The sequence below is a fragment of the Emys orbicularis genome, chromosome 7 (genome assembly GCF_028017835.1).
Source record: "Emys orbicularis isolate rEmyOrb1 chromosome 7, rEmyOrb1.hap1, whole genome shotgun sequence".
In the NCBI taxonomy this organism is placed as follows: Eukaryota; Metazoa; Chordata; order Testudines; family Emydidae; genus Emys; species Emys orbicularis.
This window is the reverse complement of record NC_088689.1, coordinates 78,322,436-78,341,424: the sequence shown is the minus strand read 5'-3', so window position 1 is coordinate 78,341,424 and position 18,989 is coordinate 78,322,436. Positions and strand designations below refer to the sequence as shown.

General features: G+C 46.7%; 1 protein-coding gene across 3 annotated transcripts in view; it reads left to right on the top strand.

The window, feature by feature from the left end:
• Nucleotides 1-8,571, top strand: part of RHOA (ras homolog family member A) — an 80,916-nt gene extending 72,345 nt beyond the window's left edge. For all 3 annotated transcript variants that reach the window (XM_065408627.1, XM_065408628.1, XM_065408629.1), the window contains 2 exons: nucleotides 5,489-5,619; nucleotides 7,259-8,571. In XM_065408627.1, coding sequence (XP_065264699.1) covers nucleotides 5,489-5,619; nucleotides 7,259-7,432 — 305 coding nt within the window. In that variant the 3' untranslated portion in view covers nucleotides 7,433-8,571. The remainder of the gene's footprint in view (nucleotides 1-5,488; nucleotides 5,620-7,258) is intronic.
• The last annotated feature ends 10,418 nt before the right edge of the window (nucleotides 8,572-18,989 follow it).

Below are 18,989 nucleotides of genomic sequence, written 5' to 3'. Positions count from 1 at the left end.
CTTGGTCTTACATCTGCAGGTTTCTCTGAGTAGTTCTTTTAGTGAGCTTTTATCCAAAACACTTGAATCCAAAACAATACTTAGCTAACGGTACAAACAACATTTGGAAAGATCATTAAGTGGTCCGCCGAGACCCTCAGCAATTTTCAAGTGGTTCGTGAAAAAAAAAGTTTGAGAACCACTGCTCTAGAATACTGAAAAAGAGCTCCCCTTTGATAGGCAGAAACTTCGCTGAGACAATTGATTAATCGTTGCACACCTATATAGAGTCCCTGACTGTGGGGCTGTGGCTGAAACTGCACGCGTATCAGAGAGGGTGGGGGGCACTTTCTCCCCCACTCCCTACCCTGAGTTTCTTGCCACAAATTTCAGCCCCTGCTGACAGCCGGAACCCCAGCCCGAGCAACTTAGCTGCATGCCCCCTGTGGCATGGGGCCACAGACAATTGCCCTGCTTCCCACTCCCTAACCCTGGCTCTGTGCATCACTTCTGTCTACTCAGACACCTGTGTAGTTTCCTAGCAAGGATCCAGCATGTGTTATGGTTGAAGCCAGTTTGAAAAGTTGATGTAGAAATAATTTTAGCAATGAACCGTTTTCTGAAGAAAAGTGTAGGAAAGAGGGGTAATGAAGGGTAGTCGATTGCCACTTCTAGCTAAAGAAGAGTTCACAACAAGGATCCAAACAGCAGTTTAAAAAAAAAGAAAGAAAGAAAAAGAAACCGCAAATACCATCCGAAATATTTGGAATATGGATTTACATGGACTGGCTTTGAGGAAGACCCATGGGCACAGTGTGTCGTGTGTGGTGAAGTTCTGGCAAAGGAGAGCTTAAAACCATCTAAAACGTTATGGCACTTGCAGACACGGCACAGTTCTCTTCAAACAAAACTGCTCGATTTTTTTCCCCAGCAAAAGCTGGGCAAGCTACAGGGCTAGAAAAGAGCACCGAGAATGGCAACTACAGGAAATAAGAGAGCCCTTGAGACATCTTTCATGTGTCATACTGGATAGCTAAAACTGGGACACCACACAATATCAGAGAAACTTTTTTTCTGCCATGTGCCAAGAAAGTGTTTTCAATTATGGTGGGGCAAAGTGCAGCAACTCAACTTAGTGTCAGGAGAATTGAATCATTGCAAGGTGTAGTCATGGATGGCAAATGATGTGACTGAGCAAGTGATTGCCAAAATCAAGCAAAGTCCTTTTTTGCCATTCAGCTTGACAAAACGATGGATGTGTCTGATGCTGTTCAGATACTGACATACATAAAATTTGAGAGTGATGGAAAAACTCCAAGAAGAATTTCTGTTCTACCAGCGATTACCACAGCATGCTACAGGGGAACAGCTCTTTGCACTTTTGGATGCTTTTGTCTCTGATTCTGGCTTGGAATAACAGTGCTGTGTAGGAATTTGCAGGGACGGTGCTTGTGCCGAGACTGGAAAAAAACAGTGAGATAGTCACTCAAGTGCAGGCTGTTGCACTGCAAGCAGTTTGGGCTCACTGTATTATACACAGGCAAGACCTAATTGCCAAAAAAATGCCACCCATTCTAAAACAAGTTCTTGATTAAACTGTGTTCGCACAGTCAACTTCATCAAGAGTAGCTCAACAAGTGTGTGTCTGTTTGGAGTTTTGTTTGACGAGATGAGAGCTGAGCACCGTCCGTTACTTTAACACGCAGAAATTCAGTGACTCTCTCGGGGAAAGGTTCTCCATCGTTTGTTTGAGCTGAGAGAGGAAGTGAGAATTTTTCATTCAAAGATTCCCTGCTGGTGGAAAAGTTTGCAGATACCAAGTGGCTTGCTTTGCTAGCTTACCTGGCAGACATTTTTGAATGCCAGTACCTCACTTCAAGTACGAGGTACTTTCGTCTTTTCTCTCACTGACAAAATCGAAAGTTGATTCAAGAAATTTTCCTTGTGGTATGCTCGTGTGGACTGTAGCAGTTTTGAAGGGTGCTTTTTACTGGATAACTTTTTGGATGAAAATGCCTTGCCAAAATATGATTTGCAATTCATTATCAGCCACCTGGAAAGCCTTAAACTGCAGCTTTGGGAGTACTTCCCTGTAAAGGATCAGAAAACAGGCATGGATTAGAAATCCCTTTAATGCAGAAGTGACTGCAAGTGCTGTTGTGTCACTTTATAGTGAAAGAAACATTAATGGCTCTTTCCTGTGATGAGACAATGATGCTGAGATTTTCTTAACAGCCCTTTGCTAACTTCTGGATTGCTGTGCATGAAGAATATCCAGAGCTGTCATCTGCAGCTTTGAAAGCACTTATGCCATTTTCATCCACCTACCTGTGTGAAGCTGGGTTTTCAGCACTGACTTTACTGAAAAACAAATACAGGGCTTCCATCTTTACCTCACCCACACAGAGCCCTGCTTCAAGCCTTTGTGTTCATCAATACAAGCTCACTTCTCTCATTAGGTGCATATTTATTTTTTACTGCTGGATATAAAGATTGTCTTGCGAGTGGATTGTGAATTGAAATATTTAGTGGCTATTTTTTTGTAGATGTGGCCTTATAATGCATTTTGATTTCAAATATACTAACTATTCTAGAGTTATACAAGGTACTGGGGTCCTGTAGTAATCTTTGTTGTCAGAAGGGGGTTGTGGTGCAATGAAATTTGAGAACCGCTGAGGTAGACTGAGTCTGGGCTGAGAGGGTCCATCACTGTCAGCTGCAAAGAGCTGCTCAAGGATGGACCGTGAGGTCTGAGCTGGGGTTTCCTCAGTGACCTGACTCTCTAGCACTTCCTGGGCAGACTGCAAGCTGGGATTTAGTCCAGTGGATAAGGCACTGGACTGGGACTTTGGAGACCTGGTTCTCTTCCAGACTCTCTGCCACTGATCTGCTGTGTGACCTTGGGGAAGTTCCTTTACCGCTCTATGCCTCTGTTTCCCTCTGTCGTTTCTATTTGGATTGTCAGTAGCAGGGACTGCTACTATAGGTCTATACAGTGCCCAGGATAACAGGGCCCCAATCTCAAGGCATCTAGGTGCTACTGTAATACAAATAACAATAGACCATATCTTATCCCTAGAGTCCATTTGATCTACCAACTTCCAGGCTTAGAACAAGAAGCTAGTTGCAGCAGGAAGGGGACTTTCTGAGGTCATTCCAGAGTGGGTAGTTATCCCAAGTTGTCAGAGCCAAGGAGCCCTTGGTGCCAGGGACTGAGATGGCCAGGAGATTCCTCTCCAGCAACGGTGAGCTCTGTTTTAGTGCCAGAGACCGAAGGGGTGCCATCCTTTGCCTGTATGAAACTCTCCCCAGCTCAGACGGGATCAGCATTTGAGGGCCTCAGTTCAGTTCCTCCCATCTTGGAAGTGGCAGCCAGTCTGTATCCAGTCCATGAGCAATGTTTGCAAATGTTGTGTACTTGCCTGAGCCTGAGATCTTGGGCAGTGATGGTGGCCAATGGGAAAAAGCACTAGGCTGGAACTCTTGGATTCACACAGGAATAGACTCCATTCTCTGGGGTTTATTGGCGTGGAAAGTTTAATCCTTGGCCATGTTGTAGATGAGGACTGCCAGCTATCGGAGTGTTGACAGTGACTTCCACCCCTAGGCCAAACAGTTGCATTGTTGTATCAGCTCCCTGAGAGACCGTATAAAGGAATGTCCACTTCCCTCTGGGTCCCAGAGGTGGTCCAGAGCAGTGTTCCCTCTAAGCTGCATACCTGCGCAGCCGCACAAGAGTTGATCAAGTGCCGTGCATGTCAGGTGCCCCTCCCCCCGTGCTGCGCTGCTCCTGACCTTTGCCTTGGAGCCCCTGGCCAGCTGCTCCTGGCAGCCTCCTGCTTGCTATGCAGAGTGGGGGCTGCTGATGTCAGGATGTCCCCCGCCCTCCCCCCCCGGTACCCCATCTCCGCCGAGCCGGGGGTGGGGGGGGACACGACAGGGCTCAGAAGTGGGACGGAGCTGGTGGTGCTGCTGCTGTGTCTGAACAAGCAGCATTCAGACTGGTGAGTGCTGATCTACTTAAAGGGGCAGCATCTGTCTGTCTCTCTCACTCTGTCTCTCTCGCCCACCTCCCAACACATACTGGTATTATTATTATTGTTACTTCTTGGTACTTCCTGCAGTGCACGTATATCCTCTGTAATTTTATTCTTTCAAAGTGCTGTTATTTGAGTTTTTTTACTAGTCTATGCATGTCATAATTTTTATTTCTCTTACTCTTAAATTTAATTTTTTCAAGTAGTGAGTTCTACAATGCCTAACCTGTCCTGGCTGGAGTAATTATCCCTATGGTAACTTTTAAAAAAAATATATTATAGCTAGGTTTTTAGTTCCTACTGGTGGCGCACATCTGCACATTACCTCAATATTGGTGCACAAAGCAAAATTCATTCTGCACATGGATGGAAAAAAATTAGAGGAAACGTTGAGGCATTCTTCCTTCTGCCTGTGGAGCTGCCCATTAGTTGCACTGAGCTAAAACAGCAAGCTTGATGGGACAGTCTTGAAAGATACTGCTTTCATCTGTCTGTCTCATTGAATATACCGGGTTTGTGTAGGGTAAGAGCTTTGCTCATAACACTGTAGCCTGCTATTTGGCCTTTCTGTGTGCCAGGGGTTTCCCCCAAATGCCTGGTTGTTAAGCTGTGTTTGAGTTTTGTTGAGGTAGATATGATGCCATCTCTACTTCCCATGCTCTAATGCACAGGTTTCCTAGCCTTCACTCACGGTGCAGTTGAACAAGTTATTGGGGTTGCTTATGGGGAATAGCATTTCCTTGATAGTTGTGGCAAAGGAAACTAAATTCTCCTTTAGCATGTATGGGTTGTGCTCTGGAGACCATGGTCGGACAGGTTTGTTTGAGCTACACTTGAGGTCTGGTGTAGGAATTTCCTCTGCTGTGGTGTTGGAGTCTTGTTCTCACAAAGCTCGTGTAGCCAATAGTTCAAACATTTGTCAGACCATTCCCTCCGGGTGGCTGAACACCTGCCAAGTCATATAGCAATCATGAAATATCATCTGTTTCATTTGGATAGTCTCAGCGCTGAGACAGATGGATCCCCAGTCTTGCCTTCATGTGCACCAAAAGTCTAAAACTTGTGGGTAGGTTTGGTCTCAGAGAGATGATTATTTAAGGCCTTGTGTACATGCAGAGCATGGGGCCTGACTTTCTGGATATGAATGGGGCTTGGAGAAATGGACATGCTAGTGACCAGAAAAATGGAAATGAGAGACCACTTCAAACAGGAATTTGGGAAGGTGACAGACAGGCCCTGGCTTTAGAATGTTTGTTTGTGTATTTGGTGGTAGTTGCAACAAGAGGGAGGAAATGTGATGATTAGTGGTTTATATCTCACCAGAAGCTGAATGAAATTTCATGGGATAAAGCAGCATAGTTCTAGTCAGAAAGCAGAGATGATCTTAAAAAGAAAACTGCCCCAAACACTTTTCTTTAGTCTTGTATGTGGATTACGAGACACTTCTGCTTTTTTTCTCCTCCTCCCTGCAGAAAACATACCAGAGAAGTGGACCCCAGAGGTGAAACATTTCTGCCCCAATGTGCCTATCATCCTGGTAGGAAACAAGAAGGACTTAAGAAATGATGAGCACACACGACGGGAGCTGGCCAAAATGAAGCAGGCAAGTATCTTTCTGCCCTTCTTACAATAAAACGTGACAGTTTTTGTAATATGGCTAATGAGCACATTAACTAAGTGTCTGCACTGATTGGCAGCTTTCCCTGGACACCATCCCCTCAGCACCATATCCTGGAACAAAGCTACTTGTCTCCTCATCCTTCTCTAGTGCAGTTTGGCTCCGCTAGGTAGAAGAACAAGTGTTAGATTCCTTTATCGCATCCTGTCTCCTCCACCCCTCTTCTGTGTGCTCCTGTTTCTTGCTAAGCTGATGTAGAGCAGGTCACCCTGGGTGTGTTTTGACTCAGCCTTGCAATGAAGTTTCAGGAACAAAGTGATGATCTATGGGAAATAGCTAAGTGGGGCTTGTATTGAAATTGGAAAATGTTCAGAGCAATACAGATCATAGAGAACGGGCTGGAAATGACAGTTATTCAGGACAGAAAATTGAAAGCCTCTTTTAGATGAAAAATAAACACAATCTGTTACTTAAGTGTTATGGTTGCATAGTTTAAGTCAGAACTAAGTTGTTAAATACAGACGTTAAAGAGCCGAACGATGCCCAGTTGCAGTTGGATATTTTCTTTAGTAGCCTCTTACGAAGGATCTTGTCAGAGGCACCAAATGATGCTTTCCTAACCTTCTTGGGGCTTCCTAGCAGTAAAGGTCACTCTCAAAGAAATGAAGAATTTCTCTCTCATCAGTTAGAGTATTGGTAGATGAATGCCCCAGATTGGAGGAGTGATTCTAGAAGAGTTGGGAGGTTAGTGATAAGGTAAAATCAACACACCAAGCACATACTCAACAAAATAGACGCTTAGGTTACCATGTAGGATACCATTTATCCGGTACTCAGAGTACACTGTCCCACAAAGAAACCATTGCATTGGACAGTGGTTTTAAATAATATCTTGAACAGCCTTGCTTTGGTTTGTTCATGAGTAAAGACAAAATGTGGTTCGTTTTGAAACAATCCCCAACAGCAGCATACCAGGTCTAGTAAAAAGTAGTCATCCTTCAGCATGAGAATACCCTGCCCAAATAGGCAAACTTGACTGTCCTGGCATAATGTTTCTTTTAAACAAAAAGTGACACGGCAATTTTTGTAACTATTAATATTGCTGAGGAGTTTGGTACTGCTACGGTAATGACTTGTAAAATTGCTTTTACTTCCCAAGTATCATTAAGTCACTGGTTCCATGACTTTTAAATTGCCAATGGCAACAGTTTAAACATATATTCCCCTGAAGCGTTTGCAACACAAATGTTGAAGCTTTTATACTATGACATGAGAATTGGACCCTCAATAAATGGACTATAAATAGACACTCACTGATCCAAACTGGGCTATCATTTTCATTGTCCAAAATGTAAATAAATGAAGTGATGAGGTAAATGAGATTTTAAAAATTCTTCAGTAATGTGAGGTGGTGTTGTTACAACCTGTGGGAAAGAAAATGTGTTTAACATTATTCTTAATTAAACTGGGTCCAGAAAATAAACGTGCATTTTAGATTCCAGATGGGATCTAAACAGAGTATGTAGTTTGCACTTCTGGCAAACCTGGAAGACGATGAAAGGAATGACCTGTTCAGGTGCATTGTTGGACCCTACTAATTTGCTTTTACTGTTGTATTCCACAGGAGCCAGTCAAACCTGAAGAAGGCAGAGACATGGCAAACCGCATTGGTGCATTCGGGTACATGGAGTGCTCTGCAAAGACCAAAGACGGTGTGAGGGAGGTTTTTGAAATGGCCACTAGAGCTGCTTTGCAAGCCCGGCGTGGCAAGAAAAAATCTGGCTGCCTTCTCTTGTAAAGCATGGCCAAGGGAAGGCGGCCCAGGCAGCACCCTGCACTTGATTAATTTTGAAGTGCTGTTTATTAATCTTAGTGTATGATTACTGGCCTTTTTCATTTATCTATAATAATTTACTTAAGAGATTTAAAAATCAAATCATCTTGCTACCAATATTTAGAAGCCAACTATGATTTTTATAACAGTCTGCATCAAATTCATCTGTGCACACAAGTAACGTCAACATTCCTTTAACAAACGTCTGCACGTGCAGGATGTGCCAGGCACTAATTGAAGACAATTCTCTAACTTCTTGCTTCTTTCTAGAAAGAGGAAAAAGCTGGTAACACTGAGAATTGGGCTGTAACTACTTTATAACTAGTGTACCATTCAAATTGGGTACAAGAGCTACATGGCTGTATGTGGAGTCCAGAATAACGCCAGTGCTTTCACATTTTAGGGAGATTTGTTTTTTCATGGCTGCATAGGGTGTAAAACGATAGTTTGAAACTGTGACCACCCTGAAATAACAGATCCCATCAAGCTATGAAAAGTGACAGTTCTGTAGTTTCATGTTAGTTACCTTTTAGTTACCATTTAATTAGTGCCACTTAAATGTATGGTACCAAAAATAAATCTATATGCCCCAGCCGCAGTGTAATATTTTTTGTATAATTGGATTTCCTACTACTGTTACTTGTAATCCCCGAGTAAGGTTTTTCTGGTTTTTTTGTTTTTGTTTTGTTAGTTTTTTAAGAAAGTTTATTTGAAAATAAAGGTGAGTGGAAAGCAGCTGATTCCTCCCCCACCTCCCTGCTTGTTTGTAAGTGTCTGACCCATTTGTATGGTATAAATTCTAATCTCTGCACCCAGGAAGAGGTTTTTTCTGTGATCTTCCGGCACCTGCCTTAGGAGCCAGGGAAAGGCAGCCTGTTCACACTCAAGGCAACTGAACATTTCAGAAGCTTTAAGTTAACCTGCTGGACTCAGCTCAAGGCTATAAAAATGCAAGTTCTTTATGTATTGGTTGGTTACCACCTGGTGGCCAAACTCCCATCTGTGAACTTCTTGCTGATCTGCAGCCAACTAAACTCTTCTTTTCTGTATTATTTCTTTTTTCCAACAACTAATAGAATAAAGGCAGTTTTCTAAGCTCCCGGTATCCTGGTGTTTGTGTTCCTCTTTGCAGGGTATTTGTTATGCAGCTGCCCTGAGGCCCTGCATTTGACAGGCTCAGACAAAAATCTCATTTTGATAGAACTACGTCAGAAATTCACCCGGCACATCCAGGCACTTGAATACCTTTAGCAGCAATGGATTCCACACTGGAGCCTGCAGCAAATTCTGAGAGTGGCAGAGCCCAACCATTGAATTCCAGCATCTTCTCCCTGCTCTCTAGTGCCCAAAAATGAAACTCTGTCCCTTGAGGAATCTCTTGTGAAAGACCCTTCAAACTAGACCATCAGCTCCCAGACACTTAGCTGCTGCAACAGTTCAAGTTCACACTTTCTTGCGCATGTGAGGAGAGTGTAGCAAGAGGTGATGTGTCAGCAGGAGGAAAGGTGTTGGGTGCACACCCTGCAGCAGCAGCATGCCTGAGTGTTGTCGAATGTGTCCTGTGCTACCCCAGAATGTACCTCTTACATCCGGGCAGTTTCCTTTTGATGTTCCCCCTGCCTCTGGAGCATCTGGTAATGGTATGTGTGAGCTGTGTGCCCTGTGCCACAAAGGAGTGTGGGAGACCCATAGATACAGAACTTGTGCCATACTCGTTGTATTCGTATATGGACATGAGAGAGGTAGTATGTTAACACTGGGTTACAGAGTTCAGTTTTAACAGGCGCTTTAAACCTTTAAAGTGTAAAAATCTCATTGAAAGAGCAAAACCTAAAGCAGAACGCAAACTTTGAGCAATTCTAACAGCACTCATGGTGGTTTGATGAAAAATATATTGATAATGAGAATAATAAGAATTCAAAAATAACCAATTTTTGTGTGTGTGTGGATTGTCTCGTTTTTCATTGTACCCCTCTTGCAACAAACCTAAAACATGTCTGGGCCTGGCCTGTGGCCATATTGCTGCTTCTCGTGTGAGGATGTGTTGATATCAGTTACACTGTGGGAGTATTTGTCGATGGAGCATTGTATAACTGTTCTCCCTGATGGAAAACAGGCACCAAGTTAAACCTGCCGAACTCTAAGTTGAGACAGACCGACTCTTAACTCCTTCACCATCCATCCCTGTAGCCTAAGAAAGTTTCCTAAGCCAGGAAAGAGGAGAGCAGGAGTTCAAATCTCATCTTTTAGTGCTGTTTAAATGTCCGTGCAATTTAGTAAAGCAATAACTCCACCCCCCACCCCACCCCCCCCCATGTAGAAGACAGGGAAGAGCTGCAAAACACTGCTTTTTCCCCCTTCTCATATTAGCAGAGAACTTGTGCAAGGTCACTGTAGCAAAGAACCCTAGCATTTAACAGGAAAAAAAACTCTTAGTGGGTCGAAGCTAGGGATCTGAAGTGAAAGGATTCAAGCTGCTGTTGATCTATGTGGGGAAAGGGATGGTTGTGTGATCCACACAGTGAGAAGAAACAGAGGGTACGTCTTCACTACCCGCCGGATCAGCGGGTAGTAATCGATCTAGTGGGGATCGATATATCGCGTCTCGTTAAGACGCAGTATATCGATCCCGAACGCGCTCCCCGTCGACTCCAGAACTCCACCAGAGCGAGCGGCAGTAGCGGAGTCGACGGGGGAGCCGCGGCCGTCGATCCCGCGCCGTGTGGACCCCAGGTAATTCGATCTAAGATACTTCGACTTCAGCTACGCTATTCGCGTAGCTGAAGTTGCGTATCTTAGATCGATCCCCCCCCGCCTCTAGTGTAGACCAGCCCAGATTCACATGACTTGCCAATTCTTTTCTGCTGATTCACACCATGGTTTTCACATTTCAGTCATTTGTTAGTTTGCTTGTGCGACCCACTGTTCACTGTGTGCACACTGGTCCCCCTGTGCCAATCCACAGAGGAGGAGAGTTTGACCAGTCTTAGGTTGAGTACAAGCTGCAAAGACTCATGCATTTAGTGCTGGAGCTTATCGGTTCAATCCCTGGTGTTGGCCAAGCTGGCACTCATCGTATATTGATGTGTTCATAGGTTCAGAAGGGTTGACAGAGCTAGGAGCCATTTCAGCAGCACAGTTTCCTCCTCTGATTCCCAGGTGGGTGCAGCTCTCTTTCTCCCTGACTGAGGGGAGCTATGCACTGAGATATGCCAAAGCCCTATGAAAAACTATGCATGGAGCAAACAAAAATTCCTTTTAGTCAGGTACTGTTGCGTAGGACACACTCCCCTAACCCCATAATGTAAGGGGAAAGACTTGTGGATTCTTTTCGACCTTCATATAGCCTACAATGCTGTCAATAACGCACTCCAACATTCCCTAAGTCTTTCATGACATCTCCAACCAATACATACCCCAGCTTCATCAAACCCTTCACAGTGACCTCAGCAGCATTAAGACAAAATAAATTCCTAAATGCGGGGAATGTGAGACAGGATCAGCACATCTGACTAACTGACACAAAGCATATGAGCATGCAAGTTTCCTGGCATTGGGCGATGTGTTGTTTCTTATTTCCCTGTTGAAAGGTTTTGGTGGAAAAAAGAGACAGATGCTGAAACCAAAAGGCAACAAATTTAAATGTGATAAAAGGTTACAGAGACAGGACTGAGCCTCATTGCAACAAGATAGTATTGATGCCAAGAGCTTAGTTGGGGTAAAAAAAATCTCTTGGTTTATACACTGTAGCTATTTCTGTTCTGTATTTGGAACAAAGCAGCAGGATGTATCCATCCCAGAGGATGATGTGGATGGAATCGAAAATTTACTATCTGTAACAAAGAAAGATGTGAGGCAGCATTGGCTAAACTCAAACCTTTTAAAATCAAAAGCCCAGATACTGTGCACCCAAGAGTCTTGAAATAGCTGAGAAGTGCTCTAAACCACTGGTGTTAAAAATTAATAAATCTTGGAAAAGAAGGGAAATGTCAAAGGATTAGAGGACTGGCAATGTCGTTCCAATATTTTAAAACGGTAAAAGGGATGCCCCTGGGACCTACAGCCTGGTTAGCCTGACATCAATCCTGGGTAAAATAATGAAAGAGTTCATTTTGGTCTTTATTTTTAACATCTAATTCTTTGTTGATAATGCCGGTTAGCTTAGTTTCATGGAAGATAAGGCTTGTCAAAGAAATCTTTTGTCTTTTTTGACAGAATTACAGGTCTGATTGATAAAGGCAACTGCGATGATACAATATACTTGGATTTCTCCAAGGCATTTGACTTGGTACCACATACAAGTTTTTTAAATCAAAGTGTTATATGGAATTAACAAGACATTAAAAACTGGCTCACAGACAGCTCTCAAAATGTAGTTAGTAATGGCGGGTATCAATACATGGAGCTGTTTCTAGCAGGATTCTATAGGGATTAGTTCAATGCTATTTAATTTTTATTAAAGATCTAGATGCTGAATGCACCCATGTATTCACACCCTACACACCACTGTAATGCTCTTTGTACAAAATATGCCTTGTCAGGTATCATTTGAAAACTAATAACTCACTGATCAATAACGTGGTGAAATGTGTATAACAACATTATAAAGCTCTGAATATATGCTGAAATTATGACTGAAATGTGTTTACGAGACAAGTCTGGGAAGGAGGTAAACCTGTTTCTCAAGGACTAGCTGTTGCCTTGAGCCAGGTGTCATCAAAGTTGATTAGCAATCACCAGTCTAGTGCCTGTTCTTCCTCAACGGCAGGGAGCAGGAACAGCTCAATCTGCATTTTAGCAAACACCAACAGGGAATCTCCATCATCATGAGACTCCGTGTCTTTGTCATCACAGTAAAAAGGAACTTAACTAGGGGCTGACCCTCAGGAAAATGCATTTCAAAGGGTAGCTGGACTATAAAAGTGAGGGGCAAAAATGCCCTAGGTATTTTCTTTTTCGCCTTATTGCGCTCTCTCTCACCTAAGGGGGAAAAAGGGAACCAGCCTTTGGATTTTGGGAGGAGTTCTGACGTGAGAATTTGGTCTGCCCTGTTGCTGGAACGTGTGGTGAGGATTTTAACGTTGAACCAAGTCTAGTTTATTAAATTTTAGCTGCTAGAATGTGTTTTAGCTTTATTTAATTTGTAATCATTTCTGACTTGAATACCTTATATTTGTACTTCCTTAAAAATCTCTCTTTGTAGTTTAAACATAGCACTGGCTTAAGTAAGTTTATTTAAACTGAACTGTGGGGGTAACTCCAGTTAAAGTAGCAAACTCTTGTATATTGATCCCTTACAAGGGCAATGGCCCTATAATAACTGAATTGGACAGGAGAGGGCTGGGCCACGCCGAACACACATTTTGGAGATAATTCAGGACTGGGAGGGCGTTGGGGTCACCATCATGCAAGTATTAACCCCAGATGGGACATCAGCTGGGGAGGATAAGTGGTCTGAAGTTGTATAGAGAATCCTCTGTCTAGATGACTGGTCGTGGGTCTTGCTCACAAGCTCAGGGTCACGCTGACTGCCAGATTTGGGGTTGGGAAGGAATTTTTCCCCAGGTAAACTGTGGCACAATTCAGGCTCCTGAGGTCAGAAATGTTTTATTCTAAAAGTCTCTGGGCTCAGTACAGGGGTAACTGGTGACATGTAATGGTCTGTGACATACAGAAGACCAGACTAGATGAGCTAATGGTCCTTTCTGGCTTTCAATTCTATGAAACTGTAAGAGGTGGGAGTTTTTCTGTAACCGGACCAGAAGTGCCATTGAAAATCACTAAGGGGCTTTAGAAAGCCCCACTCTGAAAATAGCCCCAGTTAATACAAACCCTCCTGCTTCAAGACATAAACCTGCCCCTCCAACAGGATTCATAATCATAAGACTGTGAGCAGGACACTGACCCCAGAGCATGTGGAGTAGAGTCTTCACCTCATGTTCTTGAGTTCTACAACCAAAAGTTCCTTTTCTGTGTCCCTCTCTGCTCCTTCACCACACCCCACTCAGTGTAGCTGTCCTTGGTCAGAGAGGACCCAGGGTTCAGAGGTGCATCTGTGTGAGTTCACCTCCTACCTGGGGAAGAAGGCACCTGGTTGCTCCACCATCTGAGCACTTGCTCTGGCTAACTGCTCTGCCAGCTGCAATTCCTCTCCACTAGCCGCCTCACCAGCCATTCATTACTCTGGTGGCCGCTCCATCAGCTGCTGTTCCTTGCCACTGGCCACCCTGCCAGCCGCCCATCAGTCACCTTTTGCTGCTACCTGCTTCTCTGCTGTGACCTCTTCAGGTCAGTCTCTTACTGATTTTCAGCTCTTAGGAGGCTAAAACGTTGTCCCACCACAAGTGATTTCAGATGTTAGTAAAGCAATTATTATTTTACATAACAAAAGACTCCTCATGAAACCTATTTATCTCTCTCTTTGAACACGGTGGAGGAACAAGTTAAAACAGACCAGGGACCCTTAGGGAGAGTCCACACCTCCTGGCTGGGACACCTGTCCCCACCCCTTTCTGCTTTCACAGGGGTCTGACATTTGAGCCCCAGGCTTAATGAGGTCCTTTCCGCTGAGGGTGACCCCCTCATTCAGGACAGGTTAAGCACAGTTCTGCTGCTCCCCTTTACTCATACAATAAAGACAACAACATTGATAACAGCATTTCACTACCCCTGCATTCAGTACTAGTGATTTGTAACCTAACACCAGCCAAAGTTGATCAGTTAGAGCTACACATCTCCTGTCTTCTGGATATCTAAGCAGAGTAGATGTGTTCATGTAAACACAGTTTGCTCCTGAAGTCTCCCCCCTCCTAGGATTGACAGGTGTACGGTTTCTGACCAGAATGCACAGTCGAAAAGGGATCCTAGTGGCATTGGCAGCCCAGCCCCGTTCATTCCCGAGCGGGACCGGGGGGCTGGGGCCTACTGCCCCCACTCCGGGGCCGCCCGCGGGATTGCACCAGCTGGGCAGCCAGCCCAGATGCGACTGGCCAGGGGCTGGGCGCGCGCAGCATGCGCGCTGCTGGGTCCCCGCAACAGGCCCGGGCTTGGGGGGTTCGGGCCCGGGCGCCAGAGCCGCAGCCGCCGAGCGCCATGGCTGCTTCCTCCGGCCGCGGCAGTAGGAGCTGCAGCAGCGGCTACTCCCGAGTCCCGCTGCCCAGGTGGGGAGAACAGCCGCTGCCTGGCCCCGTGGGCCGCCCCTCTACTCTTCCTCCAGGTACCGCCCGACTGAGTCCTGCCTGCGCTCGGGGCCAGGCCAGGATCACTCACCCCGGCCCCGCGCTCCCCCTGCATCTCCAGGGCCTCCCTCCAGCGCTTGCGGAGGGAGGAGGAATGGCGTGCTTGGGGAAAAGGCGGGGATTTGGGGAGGGAGCCAATGGGGGAAGGAGAGGGTGGAGTCGGGGCGGGGGGGGGGGCGCAAGCCCTTCTGGGCTCCGGAGTCTTTGCTTGTTTGTCCAGTGTCCCGACCTAACATTGGTCGGGCGCGGGACAAACAAGCAAATATCGGGACAGTCCCGATAAAATCGGGACGTCTGGTCACCCTAGCCGTGGGGGGGCGGCCTGCTGGTCGCCGTGAGGGCGGCAGTCAGGCTGCCTTTGGCGGCATGCCTGCGGGAGGTCCGCTGGTCCGGCGGCTTCGGAGGCAAAATACATAGAGCCGCCCCTGCTTAGAGCCCTGGCTCATGACTTCGCCCCAGCCAGATTCTCTAACTAGGTGATCCCCTGCCTCTCTTGCCAGTGGGGCCTGGTCTGGTAGGTGTACTCTGAGCATATCGAGCCCATACAGCTTGTAGGGTCCCAGAATCCCCCAGGGTCTAGTGATTACATCACTCACCTAGCAGGTGGACAACCCGGGTTTGCATCCTCACTCTACCTACTTTGGAGCAGGGACTTGCAACTTCCTGGGCCACCCACGTCTTGGGAGCGTGGCCTGATCCCTGGGCATTCTGGGGTGGAGCTTTCTCGGTCTCTCCCACTTCAAATAAATACTTCATTATTGCTGAAGCAGGGACTCGAATCTCTCTCCCCACAGCCTGAGTGAGTGCCCTGCTATGGGGCTAACATGTCAGTGTCTCGCCCATGCACACACTCTCCTTTGCTCTGCCCCAAGGAATACTGAACTATTTAGACAAAACTTTAATGGGCGAGACTGAGAGATCCCACCCCAGAATGCCCTACAACCTGGTGGGCGGGGTATTCCCAGAAGTTGGGAGGCCCAGGTTCAAGTCCCTGTTCCAGATCAGGCAGTGTAGAGGGTTGAAAACAACTCTCCCACATCCCAGGTGTGTGCCCTAGGATACTGGCTGGAACGGGGTCAGGTCTCTCTCTCTGGTGTTTCATGAGAAAGGGCTGAGCCTGCTTAAGTGCAATTCACTCCTGACTTTTTTCGATGGCTCCCCGCTCAATGTGCTGGTTTCTGAGGATCCCTTTCTTGGGTGCCTGTGTCTTCCCATGCAAAGCAGGGCGCGCCCAGGCACCTAACTTACGGCTGAGGATTCCAGTGAGGGACAGGATGCCAAAGAGTTACAGACTGTAACATCAGTGCACCATGCTGACTCTAGCTCACAGCTCCCGCAGTGATGTGTGGCCATAGCAAAGCCAGCGGGGAAATGAAAGAATGCATCTGAAGAAGTGAGGTTTTTACCCACGAAAGCTTATGCCCAAATAAATGTTAGTTTTTAAGGTGCCACCAGACTCCTTGTTGTTTTCGGGGAAATGAAAGTGACTGTATTCCCTGCAGGATCTGAATGGTGGCAGTAAATAAGGCAGGGGGCCACACGTTCAGTGCTAAGTGTTCCCTGAGCCCGCCCAGACTGTGCACTGGATGAGACACAAATCCTGCAGCAATAGGCCTGTGCAATCCTGTAGCCATCACCATTAGCCTATCACAAAGCATATGCCCCCAAGGGGGCTGTACAGACCACCTTAAATCTGGCATTTCTTAACTTTCAAGCATTGGGCTTTGCAAACTGAGCTGTTTCTTGTGCCCCAGTGTTTGTGTGTACACAGAGCTCTCACACCACAAACCCTCACTCTGCTCTGCTGCTCAGCTACTTTCTGGTGCCTGTGTGCCTGTGACACTTGCAACACTGATGGCTGTGGCCACAGCAAGTGTCCTGGGATGCTGGGGCTCTGGAGGGCTTGGGAAACCTCCCACCGCGGTGGTTAGCCATTCAGCCACACTCTTGCTCTTGATTAAAGATGAACTTTCCTGTCTATGCAAATTTGGTGTGGCCCTGATGAGCCTGGCGAGTTGCCAAAGCAGCTGTGGGTTGGGGCCACTTTGGGCAAGTGGGGACGAGCAGGTGCTCTCTTGCTTTCCCAAGTGAGAGCACTACACTTACTGCCTGCAGGCACTGACGTGCTGGGGAAGGCAGCAGATCAGCCTGAGTGTACTGAGCCTGCGCCTGCACAGCACAGGGAGAGGTCTGTTTACACAAACATGTCACCAAAATCCAGAGACTCAGTCGCCAGGGGCTAATTGCCACCCAGATCTCCCACGGCAAAGTTTAAAGGAACAAAAGTAACTCCAGTTAGTGGCATTTCATCTTCGTTGCTTCCTTTTGGCCTGCATCACACGGAGTTCCAGGGTTCACAAACCTGTTTATTCTCCATCTGCTCCCTGCCCCTGGGGAAACAGTGTAGATTCAGAGCACCACCATAGTTTTGTAATCAAGCAGGATCCAGCCACACAGCAACTTCTGACCGGGCCGATGGCTAGTCAGGGGAATGGCTGGTTGCATCCATGTCACCACAGCACAAGGTTAATAACTGTTGAATCTTAACTGGGTGCCACCTCACTTGCTGCCTAGTCTCACACAGTCCCTAGCCCAGCGTTTCTCAAATGTGGCCACCGTGACTGCATGCTGCCACCAGGGGCTTTTCCTGCCACCACAGCCTCCTAGTCGGTGATTGGGAGGAGGGGAAGAGGTGGCCCCTTCCCTGGGGCCACCAGCAGGGGTTGGGCCCTGCCCCCCTCTGTAGCCAGAAACGCCGGAGGAGCAGGCGGCCGGTGTGAGTTCCCCACCTTCCTGGGGGGGGGGGCGCCTCGGGCTTCTGGATTCAGCCCAGGGGTGCCAGTTCTGGCCAGGGGGTTTGGGGCTCCAGCTGCATAGCAGCGGGCTCCAGCCCCAGGCTCACCACTCCCCCCATGACCCCTGGCCCCTGCTGTCTCCTCCATCCCTGGGCTCTGGCTGCACAATGGCGGGCTCAGGCTCTGGCCCCAAGCTCACCCCCCACCCATCACCACTGGCCCCCATTGCATCCTCCCACCCCAGGTTTTGGCCACACAGCAGCGGGCTCCAGTCCCCGGCCACATGGCTTTGGGCACCAGCCCAAGTCGCCCCCAGCCATTGTTGCTGGCCCCTGCTGCCTACCACGGCCCCCTCACCTATCACCTCTGGCCCCCACTGCCTCCCTACCCACCTCTCCATCCAGGGCTTAATTTGTTCCCCAGCTTGCCGGGGCTGAGTAAATCTGCTGTGAAAAGTGATATTTGTATGTTTGTTAATATCGCTTTTCACTGCCTCCCAGCTAGCTAGCAAGTCTGCTGTGAAAAATGATATTAACAAACATACAAATATCACTTTTCACAGCAGCAAACTTATTAGCTAGCAAGTCTGAAAAAAAAGGAACCAAAAAAGCAAAAGAAACAACAAAAACAAAAGACAAGAACATCCAGAGTACCTTATTTGTGTTTCTATTCTGTTTAGGTCCAGTTAAGAATAGAGAGAACTGTACATTATTTTTATTTCCGAGCTTGCAAAAAACACCTACATAAATAAATGACAATGATTTGGATGTGTATATGTGCATATTTATTTATTTTTCCTAAAGTTAATTAACTATTTTAGGAAAAATTGTCAGAGAGGCCACTGGCAAGACTTGGTGGCTGCACTCTGAGGCTACCAAAAAATTTCTTGTGAGAACCCCTAGTTCCTGGCACGTAGCTAGGCTCATGAACAAGGACTCCCAGCCATGTCACTATAAGAAGTAGAGCTACTCCTCTTTGCTTTCATAACTCTCTGCAGTTCTACATCCAGTTGAGCCCTTTCCCAGAGCCTGGTCTCTGGAGCCTCCACTCTCCCTGGATAAGGTGTCCTGGTTTCCATGGCCATGTCACCCAGCAGGCATGGGCAGGTTTAAAATGCCTGTAACATGGTTTGCTGGTCAGAGTGCTCACACCACTTTTTGGCTGACTGAAAGCTGTGAGCTGTAGCTCACCTCCATTTGCTGTCAGAAAAGGGCAGACAAATAAACAGTGACAAGTTTTTAAAGTGCTTGTACACAAATGCTAGAAGTCTAAATAATAAGATGGGTGAACTAGAGTGCCTCATGATAAAAGAGGATATTGATATAATAGGTATCACAGAATCCTGCTTCCCAGGCTTGCGGCGCCAATCAGCTGTTTGGCGTCGCAAGCCTGGGAGGAAGAGAAGCAGAGCGGGGCAGCGTGCTCAGGGGAGGAGGCGGAGCAGAAGTGAGCTGGGGCGGGGAGTTCCCCTGCGTGCCACCCCCCCCC